The sequence below is a fragment of the Athene cunicularia genome (genome assembly GCF_003259725.1).
Source record: "Athene cunicularia isolate RWA chromosome 2 unlocalized genomic scaffold, athCun1 chr2_part1, whole genome shotgun sequence".
Taxonomy (NCBI): domain Eukaryota; kingdom Metazoa; phylum Chordata; class Aves; order Strigiformes; family Strigidae; genus Athene; species Athene cunicularia.
Genome location: NW_020799095.1, coordinates 5,283,668 through 5,311,434, shown reverse-complemented (window position 1 = coordinate 5,311,434; position 27,767 = coordinate 5,283,668). Strand labels below are relative to the sequence as shown.

Genomic DNA, 27,767 nt, shown 5'->3' with positions numbered 1-27,767 from the left:
GGTTGCCCTTCGCCGGCTTCCAGCGCCGGGCTTGAAATACTGCGCGGGGAAACGTTAAGGAACGCTGGGCCGCGTCCGGGACCGAGCTCTGCTCCCGGGGCCGTCCGGAGCAGCGCGGCGTCCCCTCGGCAGGAAATTGAAACTGGGAGCCTGCAGCAATGCCGTCGGGTCCTGTGATCGTTTGCGGGATCCCGGTGCTGAAACGGCGGCCTCTAACCTGCTAACGCGGCGGCCGGCGGGGCAGACCCTCACCCTTCGGAGGTGGCCGTGGGCACCCGGCGCCGGACTGCGGCTCCCTCAGGGGACCGCAGGGCAGTCACGACTTGAGCCCCGGGAGGAATCGGTGCTGAAACCATGGCGCTGTGCTGTGGCGGGTTTGGTCGAAACGGGTGGGGAGTTGTAGGAAGTAATCCGGGCTGGTTTTAAACAGCAGCTGCTAAGTATTACTGGAGTACTAGCGAAAAGTAATTTGTAAGAAGAAGGAAGAGCTCGTAATGGCTCGTTAGAAAACAATCTTCAAGAAAACGTAGGCCCGGGGGGAGGAGGAAGCAGCAGCCTGGTCTCTGTTTTGCCCTCTCGCTGCCTGCGTGCCACCGAGGGATGCCGGGTGGACACCAGAGCTTGCTTGGATTTCTCTCCTTTGATCCTGATTCAGAAAAGCTATGTTTTTCAGCATGCGAGTGAGAGATCGTGTACCAGACTTCTGACTCGGCGGAGGTGCTCAATGTCGGATCTGTAGGAAAAGAGCCCACGTTTGGGTGGTTGTTCTGATACGGTGGAATCCCAGAGAAGGGACTGGTGGGGTGCTGGGAGTCATTACCTCCCATGCCTGCTGGTGTAGATAGCAAGGCTTTATAGAGAGTACCGTGTTTTTCTTCGCTTAGTGAAAGCAACAAATAAGTCTCTTGTATAGTGTTATAGGCATTTCAGTGATAAGAGTCATTGTAAGGGGAGCCACACATTGATTCACATGTCTTTAAAAATGCATCCCCCAGTGCAATAAAGATCTGGTTTGTCAAATACTATGACTGTCAACGTAGCTCTCTCACTCACACAATACTGTTTGTCATACCAGTGGGAGCTGCTTGTGGTTGTAAGTTGTGTCTGACAAGGCTCATTGAGATTTGGAAGGTGTGACCCAGAAGTTTTGTGTGGTTACAGGTTTATAAAAGGACACATGTAAGGCCTGGCTAAAAGCTCAAATGTCTGTTGCAACATGTAACACCTATTGGGTATTTTTTTGTATGTTTCTGCTTCCTTTTTAGTTTTCATTTCAGGTGGTGTAGTTACAGGCAGAGTGCATATTTTGGTTTGAAATTGCTCGTTTTGCAGTAGACAAATATAATTTGATCCAACTACTGGGAGCAGGTTGCAAAAAGATGAATGCTTAATTCCTCAGCAGATGCAGGTCTGCTGTGCCCAAGTCGTTATATATCTTTTCTGGGCAGTTTCCTTTGTGTCAGCAAAGGGGGGTAACTGATAGTCTTCAGGAGAATGTGTGTAGCCTGGGCAATGGTAACTCACTTTCGGTGAATCTCTTACCTAATGTGAATTTACTTTTGATGGGTGGGCTGCTGTGCATCTCCAGCAGAACTGGAGCTAGCAGCGTCACATAGTCGATGCAGTTTAAACCTGTTGTTTCAGGGAAGCTTGCTCGTGTGGCCATGAAGCTTGCTCATACGGGCATTTCCCATGCATCTATAATGGGTTCTCTCTCCTGTAGAGAGACTACATGGTAGATGATGGGTACCCACAGTGGTGTCAGGCTGAAAATGTCTTGGCTGTAGCTCAGCCAGTCTCTGCAGATGTTAGTTGACTGAGCTTATGGTTTTTTCTTGTTCTTCTGCAGTGTAGATGTGACCTTTTTCTTAGGGCAGTATTCTGCAATACAGTTTTTCTGTCTTCCTGAGAGAAGACAGCAGGCAGTGTAAAATATGACAGAATAGAAAAGCTTGTTACCAGTTTTTATTTTCCATCCTGTGCTTAGCCAGTTGAAGCAAACTGGATGGGAATGATGGTACCTGGAACATCATATTTGACTTGTGCATGTAACTAATCTGAAACTCGAGGTTTGGTCAGAGAAAATGAGAAGTTAAAGCTTTCCCAGTTAGAGCTGTGTGTTTCCTGGGTTGTGCAGACAATAAGAAGAAAAGCCTGTAACTTGACTGGAACTGCAGTGCAGCAAGTCTGCCAGTAACACTTTACACATTGTCCTTTTGAGAGGGAGTCCAAAAGAGCAAGCCAGCTTGCCTCTGCAGGCTATGGGTGCCAAAGACCTCCTCATATAGCGGTAGTTCCCATCTAGTGAGGTGCAAGGTGTTGCAGGCAAGGTGCAGCTAGGTACCGGCCCTTAATTCCACAGGAGCACTGGCTCGCTAACTCCTTTTGCCTGCTTCTGGCTGTGCCCCCAGGGTGGGGGGTGCTTGGGAGTGCTTCTGGAGACTTTTATCTGGGCTTATAGCCCTGTATCTCTTCACCCCACCAGGTTATGAGGTGCCCATACAGAACTGGTGCTCATACGGGAGAAGGAGTGCAAGGAGAAAATAATAAAAAAAAAAAGCAGAAGATAGGGATGGGAAAGTAAGGAAATGAGAAGAAAGGCTATGGCAGCAGAGTTGAGCTAGAAAAATGTTGGGAATCGCTGTTCCAGCAGGTGTAATAGCAAGTAAAACAAGGACACAGAAAACTCAGTGTTAATACCCTTGGATAAGAGAGGAATGTTGAATAGGAGGAAGTGCAAGGCCCTTGTTGATGTTTTTGCTGCTAGACCTGTGGTGGATGGTGGTGGTGGATGGCGTGTTTGTGAAGTTCAGCCGTGAGTTTTGCAATAATGCAGAACTCTCAGGTGCAACCAATCTTAAATGTGGTGCAGCATGCAGAAGTTAAAACAAATGGGCTCAAGTTGAAACACTAAGAGTGAACAAGGGCAGTGTGAAGTACTATGCTATTTAAAACAAAAAGTCAGACAATGAAACATATGTGGTCCTAGTGGTTAGGCAGTAGTACAATGCAGTAGATACAGAGAAGGCTAGAGCAGGCAATAAAGGGAGATAGTAATGTGATATGCATCTTTGTTCTTTGCAGTAACTACTTGAATTACTGATGTCCAATACAGCATAGAATAGATAAGCAATATACTATGTGTTGCACTTAGCCTGGTCTCCAACTCTCAGTATTTTGAAGGATAACAAAATGAATGTTTACACATAGAAACTGTATTTTTTACGGAGACAGTGATCCCTTGTGCTTGCTAATACAACAGTGGGCAAACCAAGAAATAGTTTGTCACATCAGGAGTTCTTTACTACATTTCAAAAGCTTTAACATGCAGCAACTTTGAACCTGAAGGTTTTTCTAGTTCTCTGAAGTAGGAACACAGGTTTCTTCTAGGCTAACTCTTGACATCACGAAGGTGGATCCTTTTCAGGATAGAGGTGATAATTTTTTGGTCCCTGTTTTATTAGTGAGCTATTTTAATGTATTCCCTCTGTATTTGTTGTATTTGGTTTAGGTACATCCTTAGGTGTAGTATTTAGATTTAAAATCTAAATGCCTACAGCCTTCATACCTCTATCTTTGCTACCCCTACATGGTAGGGAAGAAGTGTGGGCTGCAAGGCAGGGAATAAAATAGAGAGAGTCTGACTGACTTATTCATGCTTGTGAAGGTGGTGGCTGTAGCAGGAGCAGGTGAGAGCTGAATCATATGTTAGACCATCTGAGTGAAGGGTATATCTGATAGTTAAAGTGGTCTTTCTGCCTTGAAAGATAATCTGAGTATTATTTTAGACTGGGATGGTTCTGCCAGCTTCTTACTATGGTTAAAACTTTAAGATGCAACTCTTTTCTGCTTGTCTGGAAAATACATTCCTTATGCCATGAAAGCAGTGTTGTTTTTAAAATAGATGCTAAAAATAATACCAGTTGTATAGACCAACCTTCCCTCTTTAATTTTTGTCTGTCTTTTTTTTTAAAAAAAAAAGTTGATACAGGGCAAATTCAGAATTTAAATTCCCTTAATCCACTGGTTTGCTGCTTTAAATCCTGAGTCAGCATCAAAATTGCAACTCTGTCTAGAAGACCAGGACAGCTTCTCCTGTTTTGTCTTTCATAAGGCTGTCTATTCAGGATAACGACAATGCTGTGGGAAAGCATGACACCCCCATTTGTTTTTTTTGTTTCCCAGTGTATTCCCTTTGCAAGACTGCTTTTTCCTTCCGATGCTTACTCCAGATAGGTGGGAATGCCACAGAGCTGGTTTGTATTTATGTGTTCAGGATTAATATTTCTCTTTTTATATAGTTTAAGTAACTTGTGTGTATTTAGTCTATTGGGAAACCGTAAAATTGAAGTGACAGAATTTGTCTGTTGCCCTTGCAGCTCCGATAGTTAAAAAAAATATCATAAGTTGTTTTGTAATGGTTCATACTTAATTACAGTTCTATAAAGTACCTTCCATCTCTCTTCAAAAGCTTATTAAGATCACTAACTTTGTGATCAGACCAAGTCAAATCCAAGTCTGATCTTAGTCTCTTGCCCTTGTTCCTTGTGTCCTGTTCCTAGATGTTGCCCTGATTTTGTCACTCATCCATAGAGGCCCAGTGTTTATGTACCTTGGACAGTAACTACATTGTCTCCTGTGCTCAGGCTAGCAGCTGACAGGCCTTGTAGGTGGGGGTGCAATCACCAGGTAACTCGGACTCAGATCAGTCTTCATTGAACTATAACTTATTTATACAATACGTAGCCATAGTGTTGCAGATGAAAATATTAACACGGTGATGATTTAGTAGGAAATCTAGATTTATTAATAACTTAACAGCAATTTATCATTACAAAATAATTCAGAAATGTAGAAAGAGAGAGAGAGAAAGAGAGAGAGAGAAAGAGAGAAAGAGAGAGAGAAAGAGAGAAAAAAAAAGAAAATCAAGTTATTTACAGATTATAAAATGACAAGATTCACATTAACTTACTTAATGGTACCTTAACTTATCCATATATACATGCACATACACACAACGGACAAACACACACACACAGAGAAACAAAAGTATTTGGATCCAGTAGAATGAAGTATGTACCCACACACCAAGAAACAGAGAACAAATGGGTGAATGAGAAGCTAGCTCAAAGAAAAATTTCTCTCTCGAGTTTTGAGAAAATACTCACAATGCCTTGGCATTCCTCAACAGGCAATAAAATTGAGACTCGAGCAGGTGGACTTTGCACCTGGCCTTCCATCAGCTCTGGCAGCAGATGACACCTTAAGGGTTTTGGTACCTGAGAGGCATTCCAGCTCAGGAGAGATGCTGGTCACAAGGCCTGCTGCGATCCAGGAGAGCTCAAAGGGTCTCCCTTGTGGTCGCAATTTATAGGGTCCAAGATAATTGACTTTTGTCAGATACGAACAGTGAAGTATTCTGGTGCCTTCCAGCAGTTGCACAAGAACTTGATGAATGCGCAACTCTGTTATTGTTCCCATTTGACCACATCCCTGGCACAGGTGTGCCAGGCATTAGGAGATGATGGGCTGTTTTAACTGTTTTCAAGCAATCGGGAGGGGCAGGAGCCAGGCTCATTAAGGGGGGGCCTTAAAGTTAGCAGTCCTTATCTCCACGGATTGGTGTATAGCTTAGGGGATAGTGGGGGAATCGCACCTAGCACCAAGCAGACCAACAAGGAGGGGTGGGGAGGGGTAAGAATTGCACCACCACAACTAGTTAAACAGAAACGTTATAGACATTAACCAGGAAGCTGTTACCATCTGTCCTGGGAGATTCTGTACCGCAAACGTTAGGATAGGAAAATACCATGTTTTTCGCTGAGAAAATGTGGCCTTATTTTCTTTACAGTTCTAATAATAGAATTCCTTTGGCCATGTTGAAGTTGCTTCTTGTTTACGCTGATGTAAATGAGAGGAGAAATGTGGGATTTGTGCCTTATGTGGCTGCACCTCTTTTGAGCCTGTCACTCTCAGCCTGATCCAGGCCCTCAGGATGGAGTTTCTAGATCTGACAGATGTCTTTGGGGTAATTTCCACTTTCCCCTGCTCTCTTTAGGGAGAAGTTTCCTCTTTGTATTCATACTCCTGTTCAAATGTATTCTTCAGAAGTGCACGACTTCAATTAAATCTTCCCCTCTAATAAGATGCTTCTAATAAAAATAATAAAAATATGATTGTAGTGTGATCCATTTTTACTAAGGTCTTGTTCATGCATGGCCTCTTCAAAATAACAAACTAAAAATAAAAGTTAATTTCTCATGATTCATCAAAATAGTGAATAATGTAGAGAGTTTTCTAAACTGTGACTATAAAGCAGCATTGCAATAGAGCTGTTTATTCCCTTCATGTATAGAAAACTGTTATAACTGGGTAACCATCTGGTTTTCTGTGTTGTCTTTTCCCTTTCCCAAGGCAGGTAATCCAAGCCTGTGCATTCAGCCTGAGAAAACACACATTTGTTTTAAGATTTTTAATTGTAAAGATTATTTTTAATGGATTTAATTCACATTTGGATTTCTTTATGCCATTTTTCTTTAGTATGTGAACTGAAACTGTTGAAATTGCATGACTTCAGTAGTCAAAGGTTTCAGGGGAATCTGAGATTTTTGTAAGCCTCTTGCTAAAAGCAAACACGTAGCTGATAATGTACTAGGTAGGCTGACACTCTTCTTAATGTGGCCTAATTTCCAGAAGAAAGATGAACAATTATCTGCACTAGGCATAATCCTGCTCCTGGGGTGGCTGGAGTAGGGCTAGCAGTACTGACTTTGCCTTGTGACATTTTGATCTGAGTCATCAGGTGTCCCATAAATGCAGCGTTAAGCTCCGTGCCTGATCCTTCCCTATTGCTTTTGCCATTTTAACTGGAGAGGAGCAGTTTTTGACCTATTTGGGGGTTTGGATTGGAGTTGGGTTTGTTTGTTTGGGTTGGATTTTCTTTAAGCATGTGTGGAGTCCCAAAAATATTCCAATGGAAGTACAGCTCTCTTATATAAAATTTAAGCCTGCTAATAATAGGCTTGCTTTTTTTAGCTGCCTTTCACAGACTTGTTAGAAATGTCCCATTGACCCTCCAGGATTTTGCAAACCCGGGGTTGGAAACTGCTCCGCTAATGGATATCTGGATGAATCTGCAGGAGACTGCCAGAAATTCTCAGCATAGCTGGGCTGTTTTGTTCCACTCCTGCTGATCAGATAAAGCTTTTTAGGCCTTGCAGGAGCCTAAAATAGATGAAAAAAAATATATGAATGCTGATATTTCCTTATTATCCCTGCTAAAACTTGCTTTGGCAAGTTTTGACAGGCATGTTGTTAGATTTGAGCTGTGTGAAAGTGTAGCAGGAGAAGCACAGGTAAATATCCTGTTAGAAACATGCTTTTTCTCATTTTTGTTGCAAAGGATGATTAAATATGCAGTGTTTTAATCAATGCAGTTTGATGTACAGAAAAATGAAAAAAACCTTCAAAATTACCTCTCTTGCAGTTTCTATCTATCTATCTGGAGTTTGGTTTTATTTAAAGGGACATCCTGTCCTGTGGATCTGGATCGCCTAGTTTAGCTGTCATGAATATAACATGACTGGTTATGTATGTTTGCTTCCTTTTGATCACGATAAAAAGTTAACTTTAGTGTTGTTTGTCAGCTCTCCAAATACTGGCAGTGAATTCTGTGCGTGTCATAAAAGCTCTTCCAAAGTATCTCTTCAAAGTATATAAAAACTGAAAAGCTCAAAAAGTGCCCATAATCTGCCCTGGTCTCATTCTGTTTTTTTTTGTTGGGTGGTTTGTTTTTTTTGGGGAGGGTTGGTTTTTTTTTAGAATTGTTTTCATGTAATTGGCAGAACTTGAAATTCACTTAATTCATATGACAAAACGTAGCCTCTTCCCAAAGTTTAATGTTAATGGACTTCTAATGGAGGAACTGGTTGCAATGTACATAGTAATACTGTAGTTTTGCAAGCACCCATGTGCCTGACTTCACTAGCATGGCTAATTTAATGAAAATCAGCAGGGTGATGATGATGACATTGTTTGGTGTAAGTTTTATGACATCAGAACCTCAGGTAGCTTTCAGGTACACATTGGGTGAAGGCCCACATCGTTCATTCTTAATGCATTATTTGGTGGTCACAAAAAGTAGATTTTTTGACATGGCTTATGGCAGGTCAAAAGGCAGTTAATTTATGTAGGGTGTAATAACATATTTTACTAGTTCATGGTAGCAGGAAGTGGGTTTTAATTTGTTTTATTTACATCTAATGTGTATATTACCTTTCTTTGTTTGTTTACTCCCATAATGCCAAATGCCTTCCAGATAAAAAAGAAGAAAAGGTCTTTACTCTGACATGTAGTTTAGATAAATTGATGTGTGTGTTGTCTTTGTGTCTCGCACTTACCTAGTGGCCTCTCTGGTAGTTTGACACCGTGATTAAGTCCTTAAGCCCTTTGCCTTCATTGTTTATGTATTGTTTGCTACAGAGTGGGAGGGACTGATATATTCCACCTCTGTGTTATAAAATAAGTTCATCTGCAGCATGATTGAAGGACAGACCAGTTAGGGCAAGTTACTGCTTCATCCCCACTACAATCTTTTTTTTCTTGTTTACATGAAAATACCAGGTTGGACAACATAAAACCAGATGTTTGTGTACGTTAAGAACAACTAACTGGGTCACATAGAAGAGAAGCTGAGACTCTAAGCTCCTATGACTTAAGATAATGTACACTAAACCATACATCTGTTGCTCAAATAATGGTGTTTATTTACTGATCACTGATTTTTCGTCTTTTTGCCTGATGATGCCTGTAAAGCAAGTATTAAATAACAAAGTGCATTAAATAACAAATTTGTCCTCTAGCCAGAAGTCAGAATTGGAGGCCTGTGCTCTATCCTCTTAAACACTTTATTACTGCACTGCAGAAAAGAGTCCCCAGACTTTCAGACTGAGGTGCCTTAAGGCTCTTTCCAGTTTCTCCTTAAACAGTTACATGGCAATAGCTTACTTTTTTTTTTTCTATTGTTTTTTCTTTTCCATTTAGCTCAATAATATTTCTGAGGGAGAGGTGTAGAACTCTTACTGGTGTGAAACCACTTCCTGCATTTATGAGAGATGAATTTTTATTTGACTCCTAAAGTGTGCTCTTCAGGACTAAACCCACAGTTTTAATCACTGAGTATTTGTCTAGCTTTCAGTCAGTCTCTGCTAATACTGACCTTAAGGTGACTTGACAAACTAATTCCTCAGTTAAATAAGACTTTGCTTTTCCTGTGACAGTTTCATTGCTTTGGAAAAAAAAAAAAAAAAAAAGGCTCAAAGTCTGTGCAAAAAACCCTGAAAGTGTGTGTTCAGGACTATTCCAGCTTGTTACTGCACCTGATGTGTTAAGTGTAAAACGTCCATTTGAAAATCAACACCTAAATTACTGTTTGCTTTCTTACTTTTTTAATGCAATATGATGTTACTGTCAACTAAAGACTTTTGTCAGGCATGAGTCTTTAATTATGTCAGCTTTATTTTGACTTGGCAAACCAGCATAACAATTTTAATAAGATTATTAAATTATGCAATAAAGGTTAACCTGTTTCCTTGGGGGAGAGATTGAGTCTTTAAAATACTTGTTCAGTTTGTGAATGTGTGAATACATAAACATCCTTACAGAAACTGTGAAAAACTGGGAAGAGATATGGGTTTGCTAGTAGCTATAGATATATCTGAACTTAGACCACTAGACTGTTTGGGTAATCACTGTTTCTGAAAATTATATAGCTTGTCTCCCTAAGTATCAGGAGTCATGAGGCTAAATTATAGCTGTGGTTAAAGTACAAAGCAATTACAATGTGGTATGTGAATTTTGTGAATGAGAAGGAGAGTTTTTGTCTTGCCAAAGTAAGTGAGATCCATACATGTGCATTTTTATCTTGTTTTTTTCTGTTCTGTGTGATGTATGTATAAATATGAGACTGATACACTTTACCATTAGTTTGTGTGACTTTTTTCAGACTCATAAAACATCTTAAACTCTCTCACTTGCAAAATACTGAGTGCTAAAAGCAGAAATATAAGAAAATAACCGATTTCCTGTTTTATTTATACCAGTTATGTTAGAAAACAAATATTGTTAATAGTCTGGTTCATCTACTGCTGTACACCTTGAAACTTTGTGCTCCTGGCTTTTGCCTCTCACTGTGGCAATAGTAGGTCCAGCCACTTCTTTTCCATATCACTCGTGCTAACATGCACAAGCTCATCACTTCTGTGCTTGGATTTAATTAATCATTTTGCTCGTTAGTAACCTTAATCTTTGGCTGTGAGAGACTAATTCTCCTCTTATGAATTTGGTCCTCTTGAAATAACTAGAAAGCAAACTATTATCTCCTTCCCTTTCCAGGGAGGGGCATTAGCATCTCAGTTTAGGTTGGTGTTATGCAGAATAGAGCTTTCTTTTTGTACTTGACATAGCCATAAAAGTTTTGAGACAAGTTTAAGTTCATAAGTATCTTTGTGATCCTCTGGCTGCTTTCTGTAAAATTTATCCATTTTGTATAGGTAAAAGTGTCACTTTTTTAACAATTAAACACAAAAATAGTTCAGTATGAACTCTTGGCAGAAAACATAATTAATGGCAAACATTGTCTCCCTTTCTCTGAATTAAAATGGAATGCACTCTTTTTGCAAAGAAATGAGAATAATCCTTCCATGTTGAAATAAGCTGAACCCTTCTGTTTAGGTAGATGCAATTCAGTGTATTTGGTAGCAAAATTATTGCATCTGTTTTTGTAGAAGTTGGGTCTTTATATAGAGATTGTATTGTTTTTGAGTGCTTAGAGCGTTGTGCAAATATCCTTTTAAGAAGTGTCTTTGGGAGAAGTTGCTGGGTGTGTAAAGAGCTGCTTTCAAAGCGTAGCATTCCAGGTGTGCTCTAACGTTGAGTGGCATATGTTCACAGTGCAGATTTATTCATCCCGTGCCAAAGTCTTACGAGCACCTTTTTTGTTTCCACAAGTGCCTACGTTTGGTTGGAGTTACATTGAAAGGGCTGTGCATGCCTGGAGTAGTACAGTTTTAGACTCCAAGATGGACCTTACCCTCTGGGTAGACAAGGTGCCTGCAGAGACGGAGAGGACAGGGCAATGACAGCAAATGTCATGTTAGTGCCCTAATTAGAGTGGAGTGGAGTTAGCTAGAAGTGCTGAAGGGGATTAAAACAAACACCATTGGCGGACAAAGATGTTGAGAGAAGCGTGGCAAAGCAGAAAACTTACAAGGGATATAAGGCCACAGGAGGTGACAGTGGGAGACAGCCACTGTTCAGGAAGAGCATCCTCCAGCCCAGACTAGAAATTCTTGTCAAGATCTTTGCCTGTGTTACTTCTTCAGCAGTTTCTGCCACTGTAACTTCGCAGGGGTTTGTTTTTGCACTTTTACCCCAAAGCTGTGGGTCAGTGGCTAAGGAGAAAGGAAACCTCTTCCACTTGCAAAGCTTTCCACTATCTGTAGGAGAGACCCTTCCCTTCCCCACGTCTGAGGGAGCAAAAAGGGACCCTGCCAGCTATGCCAGGTCTTTCCTTTTTTAGCTCACATGACAGTGTTTGGTTCTTGCTTCAGTTCCTGCTGTGGCAGCTCCTGTTGGCACCTACCTGATCGCTTTCTTTTAATTAAAACACTTGTTGCCTTTCCTTGAGGGGGAAGTGGACGTGGTACACCAGTGGATTTAATGTGTATTTAAGCAAGTCTTAAAAGCACTTAGTCTTCTGAGTAAGAAGTGTTCTAATAAGCGCGAGTCTGGTTTCCAAATCCATTATTTTGAGTTTGATTTATTTATCTTTATTACTTTCTTCAACTCACTTTCTGCAGTTTGGAATTTCCCACACGATCCCCATGCCGTTATGCAAACGGAGGTCTACGTGTCTTGCAAAGTAGTGAACACTGTTTCTGACTCTCTTTCAGATGCAAGTATGGACATAATAGCCTATGATGATTACTCCAGTCCACCGCTTCAGAGATATTGAAAGGAAACCTGAATACCTCCAGCCAGAAAAGTGTGTTCCACCTCCTAGCCGCACTTCCCTGGGAACAATGTGGTTTATTCGAGATGGCTGTGGTATTGCATGTGCTGTCGTTACCTGGATGCTGGTGTTCTATGCCGACTTTGTAGTCCTTCTTGTCATGCTAGTTCCATCAAGAGATTATGTTTATAGTGTCATCAATGGCACACTGTTCAACACCTTGGCTTTCCTCGCTTTGGCTTCACATTTTCGTGCTATGCTGACAGATCCAGTAAGTATATCTCTCTCTGTATGTCTCGGAAAGAAACAGGCAGTGTTTTTCTTGTCTGCTAGATGTTGGATAACTCAGTTGCTGAGTGAGTGGCAGATTTAAATAACTTTTATGTGTCAGCCTGCTGAGTGAGGCTGCTGATGTGGTATGCTAATTTCTCATCCCACTCAAGTCAGATGCAAAGTCAAGGACCCAGCTTTAGATTCCCATTGTGTGAGCAGCTCCTCTTTTTGCACTGGGAAGGAGAGTGTTCCTCTCAGATGCTGTTTTCTCCATGTGGCAGATCTCGTGTTTGTGGCTTGTCGTGTCTTGACAAACAGGAAAGCTGGAAAAGCTGGTTTTAGTTGTCTGCCTTGGCAAGTACTGCTTCAGCAGAATGGAGCAGAATGGGTGGTGTTTTGAAAAGCCATGCTAACCATCTCATAGTAATGATTTAGTTGAGTGTATTGGACCATGCTGAAGTAAGTATCACATGAGCACGCTAAGAGCTGACAGTTCTTACGCAAGTGGGGAGCATCAGAGTCGTAAGACCCTCTTCTATGTCTCCATAGGACATTGCTTTGAGAGAGATCTGGTTTGCTGCTTTCTTGTAATTTCCAGCTAGTGAGACAGTACAGTTTAACACCATGATGCTTATTTTGAGTGGCCTGTGATGGTTTATTTTGCTTAATAACCTGTGGACAGTAGATTCAGTTCAAAACTGACTCTGCACTAGTCAGTGGAAGGAAAAACAAGCTTAGACTCCTCTTGGCCCCTTTCTCCTGAGTGTTCTTGGTGCTGTTGGGAAAGGCGGTGTGCCTCTGATACTTGTAATTATTCCTTCCAAATGTTACTTCCTACTTGAAAACTTGTTAGGTACCATTAAAGCTCCAGTGTAATCTTTGTTTCATAGTTTGAAGCTCTCCAAGAAGCCACAGCAGTGCAGAAATGGCTTGATTTGGTAAAAAGTGATGAATTGCACGCTACTGCTGCTGGGCAGAACTGTAAGCAGTAGTTGAGGTTCTGAAACTTCTGGTCATTGGATTTGGGATTAGAGGTTGCAGCAATTTGTTATATAGTTTGTATCCTAGGGGTTCTTGTTGTTGTTAATTACTGTATGTTGTGTGGCTTTAATGCCTAGGGACCTTCAGGTCACTGGAATTATTTTGCAGAGTTAGCAGGAACTCTTCTGAAACAAAAGCTGTATTCTGAAGCAGGCTGGGCAAGCAGTGTTGGAGAAGCAGATACAATCTCTATGCAGAGTTATTGGGAAAAGATATGTTACTTCTTAGTGTGTGGTAGGATTTATTTGTGTGTATGGTGAGAGCCCATAGGACTTTGGTTTGGTTTGGGTTTTTTTTATGAGGAAATCAGCTAAACAAAATGGAGGAGGGACGATAAAGTGAGGGGATACAGCAACATCTGGCAGACAGCGTTAGTCAGGGATGAAGGAAGCTGCCGGGATGTGGGGAACCAGGGACATGTCTAGGATCAGAATGAAACAGAAAGCACTGTTGAGGCAAACAAATAGAATACTTACTATAAAAAAATGAACACCTGAATTCTTCAGAATTGATAGCATGTGTCATGCTTTTCAGAAACTGTTTCCTGTGGGTTCTTGTTCAAAACATTCCTAAGGTTTTGAGCTTTGTAGTATACTAAAGAGAGAGAACATTGGTCTTGGTAATTTTTAAATTGGTCAAGCCTGTTGGGAGGTTTGTGTCGAAAAACCCAAAGACCGCTCAAGAAAGCCTTATAGTACTGGTTTAGTGTGCACTTCTCATTTATGTGTGTTATTCCTGTTTATTGCTGTTAGGAGGTTGTATAATTGTGTAAAAAAGAGAACTGTTTCATTAGCAATCTGTTAAAATACCACATCCCTGTTTTTATTTCAATATAAAAGCCTTACATCCGCAGAGGTGCATTTCTGCCAGTGTACCAGCACTGATTTCACATGACACATTTTATGACTCTCTTTAGTTTTGGTGGGGTTTTTGAGCAAATTTATGGCCCTAGAAAGGCTGGAAACTCTTGAACTCAGGCTCCTGCAGCAGCTGTTTAAAGACACATAATTTAAGGTGAAACTGCACAGCTAAGAATGTTTTATCTAGTCTTATTCAGGTGGGAGGATTCTTAGTGTTCACTGTTTGAGTGTTAAACCCTAATTTAAATAAGAAATACACAATGGAAGCATAGCTATAAATATATGAGGCATTTACCGGCAACTCTTAGTGTACACAATGATACTACTATAGTAGCTGCTCTACTGGAACAAGATACCTGCAGTTTGCAGTTTGTGATATGAAACACTGGCATGATAAATATGTTGATAGATGTGAAGAGAGGATTCTTAAATATTTTAAAGTTACTATAGGATTACAAAAGACTAATTACTTAAGTAAGGATTTGCTGATGTTTAAAAAAAGCCACACTAAAATTACATTTAAGTATGTGGTTCCATGTATTATGACCTCATTTTAATTTCTTTTCTGAATCATCTTGCTCTTCCTGAAACTGTTGATCTCAGGGAAGTTTTTATTTCTTTCTCTTCCTCCCCTCCCATAGTTTTATGTCATCCTATTTTTCTTAGCATTCATAATGTCCACAGGTTAATCTTCTGGTTTGGGGTGTTTTTTTTCTGCAGGGTGCTGTACCCAAAGGTAATGCCACAAAGGAGTTCATCGAGAGTTTACAGCTAAAGCCAGGACAGGTGGTTTACAAGTGCCCAAAGTGTTGTAGCATCAAACCTGACAGAGCACATCACTGCAGGTAAGGTCTTTTCTGAGGACTGATCTTTTATCGAGACCTCAAGAATCATCCAGTGGTCCCTGATCTAAATTATTACTGGAGTCTGAGACTGAAGTGGTTAAACTGAGAGACTGGCATCCCAATTCTGTTGTCAACAGTGCCAGACATGTTTGAGTTTCTCTGAAAAAATCTCAGGCCTTTTCTGACAAGTTTTCATCTATAGCAGACTGGGACCAATTCTTGAAAACTGAGAACCACTTAAAATGAATGCTGCCTTGACTCCAGAACTGTAATTGACATAAATTTTTGTGTAAATATGACTTTAAAAGAGACATTATATACCAGAATACATAGAAATCTATGAAATGTGTCTCAAAAGGTCGGTGAGCTTTCTATTTTTGTTTTTATTCACAGACTCATTTGTCTAACTTTATATTCTATTTAGAAGTGCTATTTAAGTTAAAACTAAAGTTCAGGTAACTATGTATTTTTTGATTTTAGACTTCCATCTTTTCACTGAGTACTGTGACTTTGTTTCATGCTTTGTGATAGATCAGTATGCCTACTGATCTGTCATGTCCTTTCTTTTTCTGGTAGGATAAACTTCCCCTAAAGAGAGTATCTGGTAGTGAGCTTTTTAGTACTAAAGGCAGTGAACAAATCAATAACTAATTCCTAAAATTCTCTTCTGCTTTTAAAGCAAGCAAACCTGCTTTCCAGTAAGTAGTTAACAAGTTTACACTGGTGTCCCTTCCTTACCTACTCAAAAAACAATACGTACTGAGAGAGCTCGTATCAGGGTTATTGTTAATTCATGCAGGGATCTTGTGAGAGGGAATTAAGTGGTACTGAGCTGGACAAACTTGTTCTGCTGTTTGCATTTTTCATATTTATTTGCAGAGTTTTAGTTTGCAAATGGTTTTCTTTTTTGTTTTTTATTTTAATCAAAATCAGGAGTTGGTTATTGAGCAGGAGCAGTGCGATCATGCCTATCACTTATTATGCTACTGTAAAATCCCCTCTGACACTTCTTCAATTATGAATGAAACTTTGCATCTAAAATGCTGTCTTGCTGGTGGCTCACAGTGTAGGTAAATGAAAAAGACTGTTTGGGTAAACACAAAACCTCAATCTCCATGGTCCTTTTTTCTGTGCTTTAAGATAACTTTTTAGACGCTAAGGTTTGGGAAACTGATCCTCTGAGCACTGATGCTGATGAGAATCTTCAGTCAAACATTTTTTGTGGGATCAGGGGATTTATTGGACTTTAACACATCAAGGCAGTGCATGTGCATCAGCAAAGTGATAGTGCTAGTTGTATGTTTGAGGAGCCAGAGTGCTTTTTGATTCATATGCTATTTTGTGAGTCCCCCATGCCCAGCAAAACTCATGCCAGCATTTGGAAACAGAGTGGTTGATCAGGAGGAGAGTGTCGAGTATGGATAATCCCTGTTGTCTATAGTTTTCAGTCTTAGTGTCTGTGTTTCCTTTTCCACCAGCTAGTTTCATGGTCTGCCTGTCATCCAACTGCTTTTGGTACATATGCATGGAATAAAATGTCTCCTCTCATCCTTAGCTGCCTCCTTCATGGAGCTCTTCTTTGGCTCGTCTGCTTCAGGTTGTCCCTCTGGGGAACTAGGACCCAGGAGTGATTGGAGGAGTTGCTTGTGTAGGTACCTGTTTCAGAGCCCCAGGGAAACGTGTGCGCCTCTGCACGCAGTAAATTAAACCACAGGGAGGCATCTTACTGCTTTACACCACCTGCCCCGCCTCCTTCCCCCCCACACCTTTTTTAAAAAAAAAAAAAAAAAAATCAGTATGAAGTATGACGTTATCTGACAGATAAATTGTTTGTACTGTGCCAGCTGATTTTAGTCCTCATTTAGCTCAAAAATCATTTCAATCTGCTTATTCTAGCAAAACGAGGCTTTTCTTGTTTTCCACTGCACCTGGGACTGGTAGGAGCAGCTCCTCGTCTGCTGGGAGGCTGGGGCCTGCCTGGCCAACCTTTCGTTTAGGATCAGGCCTATAGCAACTCATTTGTTTTTCAGGCATGGCATGTACCCTTGGGGATTTCCCCCTCCCATCATGCAGAGTGAGTGCAAGGCTGTTCTTACAGAGAAGTTTTCTATTATTTATTCATACATGCTCATAAGAATGTATTTGTTATCATTTGAATTCCCCTTAAGCATTTGGGTGTTGAAGTTTATTGTTTATATTAAGGCCAAAATATTTTTTTGTTAGAAGAAGAAAAATAAAATTAGCAGAGCCCTTGACCTTTTCTGTTTCAATTCTGCCGGAATTTTTCTGGGATGGCTGTTTCCTTTCTTGGGCTATTGTTTGTTTGTCTTGGGGTTTTGTGTTTTTTCATATTTGATTTCTGTGCTTGTTTGTGCAATGTGGTATCAGGAGACTGCCTTTTGTCTCCTATCATATGAGAAAGCAACAGAGAAAAAGACTTCCTTTATTAGTGAGTTGTAGCAGTTACTGACTGAGAAAGAGAATGATGTTCAGACAAAGTAATAATCTTTTAATTATTTGACTTCTAGCCACAATATGCATGCTGGCAAGAATTTGAATTTTGATTTTATTAGTCTGGTTTTGTGAAGTGCTTTAACATCTAATTTTACGTTGAATGTATATTGTGGTACTGTCTTCCTAATTGACTGCCACAGCTGGTTTATGCTAGTATGTAGTTTATCTTGATGTCAAGAATCTTTTCTAGTGCTTTATTTAATTTTATTTTTTTTTTTACAAGTTCCTGCTACCAGCCAATGTTGATAAATAAACCTTAGTCTGTTATTACCAACTCTGAGAAATATCTTTATTCATTACTGCTTTTCATATCTTCCGGGTTTTTGTTTGGTTTTAATCTATGGATGTTTTCACAGACTGAATAGGTTAAAACTAAACTAAGATTTTTTTCCCATCTGCCTGAATGTATTGTTCAAACCATATTTTGGCAGAACCACTGATATGGGTATTATGCTAAGGTGTCTTACTTGGCATTAATTTTTTACAATGGTGATTTGGGATTGTATGATTCATTTTGAACAGACTTGCTCAAGTGAGCAAAGCACAAATATAAATGTGGTGACCAGTAGATATATTTAGGTTCGAATTTCACCTCTGATTATTTCCTTTAATTTCTGTGTCCCCCCAAGTCCCTATGAAATCTTGTGTTCCTGGAATGAAACGTGCTATAAATAAAGACCTGTATTCTTTCAGTGTTTGCAAGAGATGTATTCGGAAAATGGACCATCACTGCCCATGGGTCAATAACTGTGTAGGAGAGAATAACCAGAAGTACTTTGTACTGTTTACAGTAAGTATTTTGCAAGTGGTGTTAGAGGTTGTCCAGTGGGCAGCGCTGAAATCCTGTATGTAGACTGTGTGAAGCAGCTCCAAAGACTGGCTTTCTCTTCTTTCCGGTTTCAGAAGAACTTCACTGGGAACTGTTGCAGACTTCTGTTTCACTAATTAGGGAGACACACACTAGACAACAACAGGAAATGGCATCACAGGAACTATTTGCCAGGGTTTTGTGAGGTTTGTGTTGATAGTGTTCAGCACCTATTTCATAATTTGAGTAGTTTATTGTGGTGTTGAGCTTTTTGAGGCGTGGGCCATCCTTTTACACGATACTGTGGCTGGTAGGATCCCAGGCCATATGTAAGGTTCCTAAATGTTGTAGTTGTATGAGTACCTGTGTGGGGTCATATAATAAGAGCTGTGGCCACATCTTAAGCGAGGAATAGGAAGTCTGCATCCCCTTTGGCAAGAATTATCCACCTTTTACTTGCAAGTAGTTTATTTTTGTACTTGAAAACCAAGGAGGTGTTTGACTTTTTGTACTATATCTGTGGCATCATGAGTAAGAAAATGGGAGTGCAAACTTGAATGCTACATATTTCTGGAAGGGTTGAAATCTGTTTCATCAAAGCAAACTGTAAATATTCTGTGGGAGTAGCGTGAAGATTACAAGGCTCAGTTTTAGTGATGCTCTGTTTTATTAATAAATCTTTTGAGACATCTGTAGGTTTGAGGAAGAATGTTCTCATATTGCCAAGTAACAAGGGGGAGATTTTCAGTCAAATGGAAAGGCTTACTGTTCTCTGGTGAGGTTTGTTAGGATGTGGATTACGGAACAAAATGAATCCTGTTTTCTTCCCTTGAGTGAGAGTTTTCTCACTATAAGGAGTGAGCTAGGTGTTTTAATTCTATCAAAAGGATTTCTGTTAAAACTGACATCTACTTTCAATCAGGCTGTATTAAACACTTGATGTAGTTGAGAAAAACAAAATAAGGGTTGCTGGTTTTCTTTTTTGTAATTCTTTTTGAGACCTGTGGAGGTGAAAGAAAGTCAGCATGCTCAACTTGAAAGGAAAACCAAAATGCTCTCCCATCACCTTTACTGCTTCCACAGAGGTTTCTGGTAACAAAATATCTCTCACTTCTAGTATCAGCCGATCTTTGTCAGACTCTGTAGGTTCAGGAGAATCATCTTTTTTAGCCCTGTCTGGGTAAATTGTAGTGTATGTGTAGCATTGCTTATAGTTTAAAGCTTTTTGTTACACAGCTGAGACCTAATTTAAAACAAAAAGGATTAAGTATGAAGCATTAAAGCTTGAGAGGAACTTTCCATGCTGGTGTCTGCCTCAGGGGAAAGTACTTATTAAAAACAAAAACATTTTCCTGAAACTCATGCTAGAAAGGAGATAAAGTGCATTTTGTGGCTAAAACAAATTAGCTGTTGTTTCTCTGGGAACCTGTAGTGCTCTCAAGAGCAAGGATATAAGCTTTGACAACATTATACCTCGATGTCAGAGTGTTGCTGTTTTCTGAAAGTTGTGCTGTAGTCGGCAGAGATAAGCACAGTAAGCTCTGTGGAAAGTGGTGCTGAGACACAGGACCCTAGGTTTTATGGCCAGCTGGCTTCGAATTAAGGAGTCTCCTTCCTGTTCTCTCAGAGCTGTTAGTAAGGCCAGAATGAATCCATGTAGTCTTGGCATTCGCCAGCTTCAGAGTGCTTGTTTACGGGGCTTGGGAGGGCTTGGGTTTTGATATGGTTTGTGGTTTGGGTTTAGTTGTTTGGTTTTTTTTTTTCTGAAGTCTTAACACTTTACTTTATTTGAAGTGTTTAGAAGATTTAGCATTGTAGTCTTTTACCTGATACCTATACTATATTCTTTGTTTTTCAGATGTATATAGCACTGATTTCTCTGCATGCTCTAATCATGGTGGGATTTCACTTCTTGTATTGCTTTGAAGAAGACTGGACAAGTGAGTACTAACAAAATACCTAATTAAAATATCAGAATAGCCTAGGAATAAGATCTTACAGTTTGCTTGTAAGGCAACCCTTTTTATGCTGGTTTCAGAAGAATGCTATCAGGGCTATGCTATCTCAATATTTTTTTTTTTATGATCAGTCCTGGAACTTCATAATTCCTTCTGACCTGCTGGGATCTCTGTCCTGAAAAGTCCCATTTCAATTTAAGCCTGGTACTGCCTAGGGAGAAGCTGAGATGTAAAGACAGATGGATAGTATGTGTGCAATAACCTACTGTTGACTTGAACACAGATAATTTTCTGAATGCCAACACAAGATAAGAATGTGTATGCTTTTTTTTAAAAGAGTAATATGAATCATTCTTGCAAGATTGCCAGGAAAACATGCTAACTCAGATCCAAAACTCTACCCTCACAAGAACAAGCAATTCCTTTCCATTAAAAAACCCAAACACCCAACAAACCAATTAAAAAACCCAGCCCTTGCTCTGGAGCAGCCAATGAGTAAATTTTCACAAAGACAGTTGAGATGTGTTTTTAAAAACACAAATGGATATAGGAAATCCTCCAGGTAATGCTGAGACAAACAGCAAGCTGTCAAAAGAATGTGTGTGGAGAGGTATGTGCTGTTTGTGGATTTCTTGGAAGATCATTAGCTTAGTTTTTTCTTGGAATTTTAATGTGTCATTCAATATAATGACCGGTTTTAGTTTATAATACTGCAGAGGATGGGTACATTTACACATATGAACGGAATTTGACAAAGTTCTTCTGCACTTCAAAACTTTGTAAAACAACTGTCAGCCTGAGAACATCTAGATTTGAGTACAGTGGCCAGGGCCATAGGGGAAGGATACATCAAAAGATAGTTTCCTTTGCCCCCTTTTTCAGAGCCTGTGTCTGTGGGGGAAGCACTTTCCCACCTGTCCCAAGTTTAGGTCACAGAACAAAGCTGTTAAGAGAGATGGATCTGTTGTTGCAGCTGCCTTGGATTTGTGCTGATGTGGTAGCCCCTTATTACGATGTATCTGTAAAATCTTAACATCTCATGGGAAAAATAGGGTTTTTTTTGTGATACTCATTCTTGGATTTCAGAAAAATCTGGAGATATTCTGACAACACTCAACACTGTGATTTTTGCCCTAATAACATTTTCCTTCCTTTCTTCTGCTCCTTCTCAGATTTTTTTTTTCAGCTCTTGCTTGAGTTTGTACTATAGAGCATGAGGAAAAATAAGAATTTTGTTTAACCTGACCTTCTTTAGGTTATGACTTAGAGCATACTTAAGAAAGGATGCATACTCTGCTTTTATGTTGGTACTACAGAAATAATTATCCTTGTGTCCTGACCACCAGCTTGAGATTTCTAATGGACTGTATCACTTCGGAAAATCCGTTAAGATTAAAGTTACAGAGAGAAGCTACAGGTGAAATGGAGTAGAGTGAAGTCCTAGCCAGTGTACTGGGGAAACACTAAAGTGGAAAAGAAAGTTGCATTCTTGAAGTGTTGAAGGGGTTTTACTGGTTTTGCTTTTTTTTAAACTTGGAGTGATCGTTTCACTGTTGAATATCCTCACGAATGTCAAATCTTCCCTATGCACCTTTTTGAGAATGTTGTTCATATAATTTATTTTGACTGTCTGAGTTTTGGAAACTCGTGGCTTAGCAGGTTTCTCAGCTGCTGCATTACCTGATCTCTCTCCTGCCAACTCCATTGTTTTGTCTTCACAGAATGCAGTTCCTTCTCTCCACCAACTACAGTGATTCTTCTCATCCTCTTGTGTTTCGAGGCTCTCCTATTTCTCATCTTCACCTCAGTTATGTTTGGGACCCAAGTACACTCTATCTGCACTGATGAAACGGTGAGTGCCTCACATGCTCTCTCCTTTTTCCTGTCTCTCACCATTTGTAGAAACAGTGAAGGGCCACAGGGTTTTACCTCCTTGCATGGGGAGTTCATGTATGTGTCCCCTTTGAGGAAAGATCCAAGGTAATAACTGAGCTGGCACAGTGCTGGGTTGTGCTCTCTGAAGGTTACTGTGAGAAGTAGCATGCACTTAGGTATTGGCTGGGATGCTGTGATGACAGTACCTCTGATAAGGCAGGCATTGGTAACCAGGATTACTCTGTAGAGAGGGTTTATCCCGGTGGATTCGAGAACCGTTTTCCTTTAATTAAGTGCTTTTACATTGGTATTGTCTGAAATTCAGCTGTGTGTCCCCTGGTGTCACTATTTACAGCTTTACGTGCTGGAAAGCCAAGATGAGTAGGTGTGGGATGGATATAAACACACACACACTTCTTAGTCTAGAAGATTTCCAATTTTAGCTGCTTGTTAAACAGTTCAAAAACTCTTGCTGGAGGGAAAAAGAAAAGGGAGTGGAGTAGGCTTATGGAAACCTGCTGAGTACAGTCTGCTGCAGAGTCACCATGTCGCCCCCAGTTCAGAGATGGCACAGTGGAGGTTACATAATAGTGTTGCAGACCGTCGTATATCCCTGCATTTGCCCACTTGTGTAGAGATGGAGCTGGTGACTCCCGGGGATGTTCCCACACTTGGGAATACTGCCAGCCTTCACCAAGCATGCTCAGATACCTGAATTAACTGGAGTGGTTGGAGAGAAGAGAGAGTCTTAAAAGGGTGCCAACTCATTTCCTCCCCTGCCTTTCTTTCCCCTTCACTTGTTTGCCCATGGCCAGTTGAAACTAAAATAGGTACTTTTGCTGCCATTGGAGAGCTATGACTGGCATTATTGACTGTAAGAGCCCATTGCTCCCGAATCTTTTTTGCAACACTTTTTTTTAAAGCTTGGCTTCTGCAAGAGGCTGATGTTTACACTGTGGCTTTTCTGTGTTCAGGGGAAGACTTCAGCTGTTCTTTCTGCTGGGGTGAGCCCCAGGAAGAAGTGCAGTGTCATACAGAACAAACCTGCTGAGCTTGAGTTTATCAATAAGTGTGTAAATTAGCAATGTTGCCTGTGAGTTCATCATCTGAATTTCTCAGTCTTTGAAACCTATCAACAATTTTTAGAAGCTGCTTCCTACAGCTGGGCACCCAAATAAGTCCCCCACTTTTCCATTCCTTTCAACTTCTGGGAACTCAGAGATGTTAAAGGAACAGTGGCACAGTTTAAAATAGAAAATGGAATATGTTCTCCCCCTGTTGGGTTGTGGGTTTTCATTTTTGTTTCTTTTTTAATATGTATGTAAGGATTTTGCTCTGTAGAACGTCTCGTTGATTTGCTAGCATTGAGCGAGCTGTGTCCGGAAAGCAGCGTATTTTGAGCAGAGTATTTCCAGGTGAAATTCTTCCTGGCATGGTCTCTTGCAGTGCTTTACTCCACGTTTTAGAGACAGGGGCTACGTCTTGCCCTTTCTCACCTTTCTCTTCCAGTCACTGGGAGACCTCTTTCTCCATCTTGTGTACACTGTCCCACCGGGGTGGTTCCTTTCTGCCTGAAGGGACACAGAACCATCGTATTTTACTTTTGACTCTAGAGGTGACATTTGCCAGGGATCAGCACAACTCTTGCAGTTGACCCATGTTGTGTTCTGCAGAGCTCCCAGAATCAGTAATTTGAGACACGTAGATGTATTACAGTGCAGTGATCCGTAGCATGAGACACACACGTAGGTCAGGAGTAGCTTACTTTTCAAAAGATCTAAAGTTAAAGAACAGAGTCATCTGCCTGCTGCTGTGCCCCGTGGAAGAGTAATGCTCTTCAGTGACTGCACTTGTTCGTTTTGCTTCTGTGGCAACCAGGCATTTCCTGAAAGACCAAATTCACTTTGTGGGTTTTAGACACAATACAAATAATTTGTTTTGTTTTAATAATTGACTAGTGAATGTTTCAGCTGATTGCTTGATGGCTTATTTTTGTTCTCCCTCTAACCTTTACTAAACAATGCCAATCATTTCTCTCAAATCGGTATCTTATTTAACCCTTTCTCCCTGCTGTCAGCCCATTGCATGTTTTAGCGGTGATTCTAATGAAACATGAAGAGGCACCAGGTAGACTCAGCTACACTGAGCCATGGGCACTTCCTGAACTTGCTTGGTGAATCTGGAAGCATTATAGAGTTTATCTTCGGGTTTGTGGGTTGTTTTGGGTTGGTTTTTTTTTTTTTGTCTGCAAGCTTACAGTGGTTTCCTCTAAAAACTTTTCCATCTGGTTAGCACATAATACTTTCAGCCATTAAAGCACATATTTTTTGTTTGGTTTTAGGTGGTGTTTTTTTTTAACTGACATCAGAGGCAATTGGATGGCAGGTCTTAAAAGGTTTATGAAATATCTAGGCCTGAACAAAACAAAAGTAATGTTATTTCCAAGGAATACTTCCTATCCGTAATATTTTTTTTTAAATATAAAAACAATCAGAATAAAAGGAATAGCAGTCTAGATGCATTTTTATTTTCTTACTCCATCCTTTGGATAAGGGGTAACTGAGAGTAGATTTTTCCTCAAATCCAGAACTACAAAATCTGAGTGTTTTGACTGAAAATGTGATATTTCTGTTTTCAGGGAATAGAACAGTTGAAAAAGGAAGAGAGAAGATGGGCTAAAAAAACAAAATGGATGAACATGAAAGCAGTATTTGGCCATCCGTTCTCTATAGCATGGCTTAGCCCATTCGCAACACCAGACCAAGGAAAAGCAGACCCGTACCAGTATGTGGTCTGAGGAATTCTTGACCAGCATTTCCACTAAAATAGAAACATATTACAGCACTACTGTTATAAATTTTCCATGAATGTTTAAAACAAAAAGCAAAAATAAACTTTTTTTATGTCTATTAAATGGCTGATAATTGCAGAGAAAAAAAAGCCCTGTATTCCACAGTTTTAGATAATTCTATATCTCTGGCTGAAACTGCTGCTGCTTTTTTTTTTTTCCTCTTTCTTTTTTCTTTTTTTTTTTTTTTTTTTTAATCTTGTTAACTTTACTGGCCTTTGTTTCTCTCTGCTTTCTGTATGGCATAACTAATGTGAAGGGGATCCTCTTTCTCTGTTGTGACCCACCTCTTCTGAGTAGATTCTCATGCTGTCTCCTGACTGTGATGAGCTCTGTGGAAGACATATGAGTGCCAACAGCCCTACACAGACACCTTTGGACTTCCTGAAGGAGCACATTGCTCTTTCTTAAGTGAACTTGAATGGGGAAGCAGACACTTCACTTACCTAAAGGTGCAAGACGAGAATGCAACACAGCAAAAGAGCCAGTTGACCTGGTGATCGCATACAGTTAAAATACTTAGAACAAACGTTGCCAACACCAATTCCCAACCCACCCTCCTTTTTCCTTCCAGCCGCAGGACTGATTCCATCTTTCTGGCATTATTTTGTCTGTTCCCTCCCTTGTGTGCAGGAAATTGTTGCCCACTTAGGATAACTGTGGCAGATTTAGAAGACTCTTCGGATTATTAAATGCCTTACGCTTGCAGGAAAGAAAGAAATCTAATTTTCAAGTGTTTAGAATAGCAGAATCAACTTGTTTGTGTGTGTTTGTCTTGGAAAATGACTTGTTAGAGCAATGCCTGCTAAACAGTGTTAATGTGAAAAACTGACATGAATGCCCAGATAACTATAAAAACTAATATTGACGGGATGTGTAGGTGTACCGGGGTGATTGATTCTATATTCTTAGCATTGCCCTGGTTTAGAGCTTTGTAAATCTTTTCTCATATTTATGCATACACATGTATGTGTGTAAACATACATACATGTGTGTTTTAAATTGGGAAATATTTATGGTAAGGAGCATGCATGCTGCTATGAACTGTGTGGTGATGAAAGTGGGAGGGACAGAAGGTATTCCAGAAACGGGTAGAGCTAAACCATTCATAATTACAACTGACATCTTGTGTTCAGGCAGGAATTTTATTATAATTTTGGATCATGACTCCCATGGGCTCATCAAATATATTGCAAACAGTGGAAACATACAGATCAGCTGTGTCCATGACTTCCAAGGAATCTTTTCATTCCTTGGTGTAAGATAAAATGGTATTTTTTTTGAAAATGACCTGTTTAGACTGCTTCAAAGCCATGGGGGAAAGGGAGGGAAATCAGGGGAGGAGAAGTTTAATGGATGTCTCATTTTGGAAGTAACGTGAATGCTGCATCTTTTCAATCTGTCAATGCTTCCATATGGAAAACAAATGCAATAAAACTTTTCCAAAAACTTGTTTGCTGTTCTTTCTTTCTTTCTTCATTTCAAACACTGGGAAAAATCGGTAATGGTTTTCTGAACTTTCGCTTCTCTGTGCATGCAGGCAGAAGCATATAAAGGTTAATTGAGTGTTCAACTTTTAAGTTTAAAAAGTAATTAATCGCTAATATACTGATCTGTTAATTAGTGGTTTTATTTTGCTGTTTGGAAGAGGCTGTTAGTAACTGCCCTGCTGCGTAAGCGGGCTGCTTCTGCAATCCTTGCTCAGGGCTAGATTTTCAGGGGTACATTGTGATCTGCAGGAGGGAGCCACGGGCTACGCTTGTGCCTGAGTAGGAAGACTCTGTGAAGGAAATGTGGCCTCTGTGTACACGTTTCCTTAAAGAAGAAAAATTCAGGAAGAGCTTAAGTTTTGTTTTTATAGGGCTGATACTGATGATAGTGGAAAGCTGTTGTAAATAAATCTGTAACTCTGCTTTTAGTATGCAATGGTGTTTTTCAGAGAATGCTCAAAGCTGAATACTTACGGGCTGGATCTTTGTCCAGGATCAGTTCAGGCAGTGAGAGTCGTGCAGGTGGTAACTTGAACTGGTAGAGAACCTGGCCCTAAAGCTGTCTTGACGCAAAATCGGATGTATCGAGGGGAGAGGCTTTAGTCACCTAGGCAATTAACAAATGAATGCATCTCTCTGTACAGTTCATTGCTTTAAAAATTGTTTTGATAATAAATTCCACTGGTGCACATTCCAGTTTTGGTTTATTTTAATTACCCTTATTCATGATGCATTTTAGAGGAAGACTGGTTATGCTGTTCTGGCATTTTGACCCTTGCAAAGAAAGGTGTAATTACTCAGTTTTTCTTGTTTCAAACAAATGGAAATTGTTAAGCAGTATATAGTACTGATACTTTCAGTCAAACTGTTTTGATTTTAAAAGAGTCATCATCACAGCTTGCAGAAATGTCCATTGGTACCTGTCATGTGTGTGTCTCAGTAACTGGGGGTCCTCAGTTTTATTTGCACTGTATGACTTGGTGCAATTTGGATGATACTAAATGTGGGTCAGTATTAATATGAGAAAGGCAGACTTACCAATTTGCGCATGGAAAGTATTCTCTCGGGCAGGACTACCTGATGTGAGGTGCTAGTTCTGTTTCAGCGTGGCCAAGAGGAATTGAAGGACAAATTTGATCAGAGGTGGGGTACTAACTTTTTTGAAAAGCTAAGTGGTGCTCCAAGCAGAAATGAGTGCAAGGAGCTGCATTCATTTCCCCAGAGAAGCTGTGGCTGCCCCTCCCT

At 40.2% G+C, this 27,767-nt stretch overlaps 2 protein-coding genes across 3 annotated transcripts in view; one reads left to right on the top strand and one right to left on the bottom strand.

The window, feature by feature from the left end:
* Positions 1–2,048, bottom strand: part of EXOSC7 (exosome component 7) — a 23,819-nt gene extending 21,771 nt beyond the window's left edge. Inside the window, exon 1 of the mRNA XM_026842843.1 lies at positions 2,022–2,048. Coding sequence (XP_026698644.1) covers positions 2,022–2,048 — 27 coding nt within the window. The remainder of the gene's footprint in view (positions 1–2,021) is intronic.
* ZDHHC3 (zinc finger DHHC-type containing 3) overlaps positions 7–27,767 on the top strand; it is a 34,755-nt gene continuing 6,994 nt past the window's right edge. Inside the window, exons 1-7 of one of the 2 annotated variants that reach the window (XM_026841671.1) lie at positions 4,003–4,702; positions 11,948–12,281; positions 14,905–15,029; positions 18,237–18,333; positions 20,210–20,291; positions 22,031–22,161; positions 24,823–26,485. In XM_026841671.1, the coding sequence (XP_026697472.1) occupies positions 11,976–12,281; positions 14,905–15,029; positions 18,237–18,333; positions 20,210–20,291; positions 22,031–22,161; positions 24,823–24,981 (900 nt within the window). In that variant the 5' untranslated portion in view covers positions 4,003–4,702; positions 11,948–11,975 and the 3' untranslated portion in view covers positions 24,982–26,485. Of the gene's footprint in view, positions 4,703–11,947; positions 12,282–14,904; positions 15,030–18,236; positions 18,334–20,209; positions 20,292–22,030; positions 22,162–24,822; positions 26,486–27,767 lie in introns of those variants that run through there. The other variant, XM_026841670.1, reaches the window with a different exon arrangement.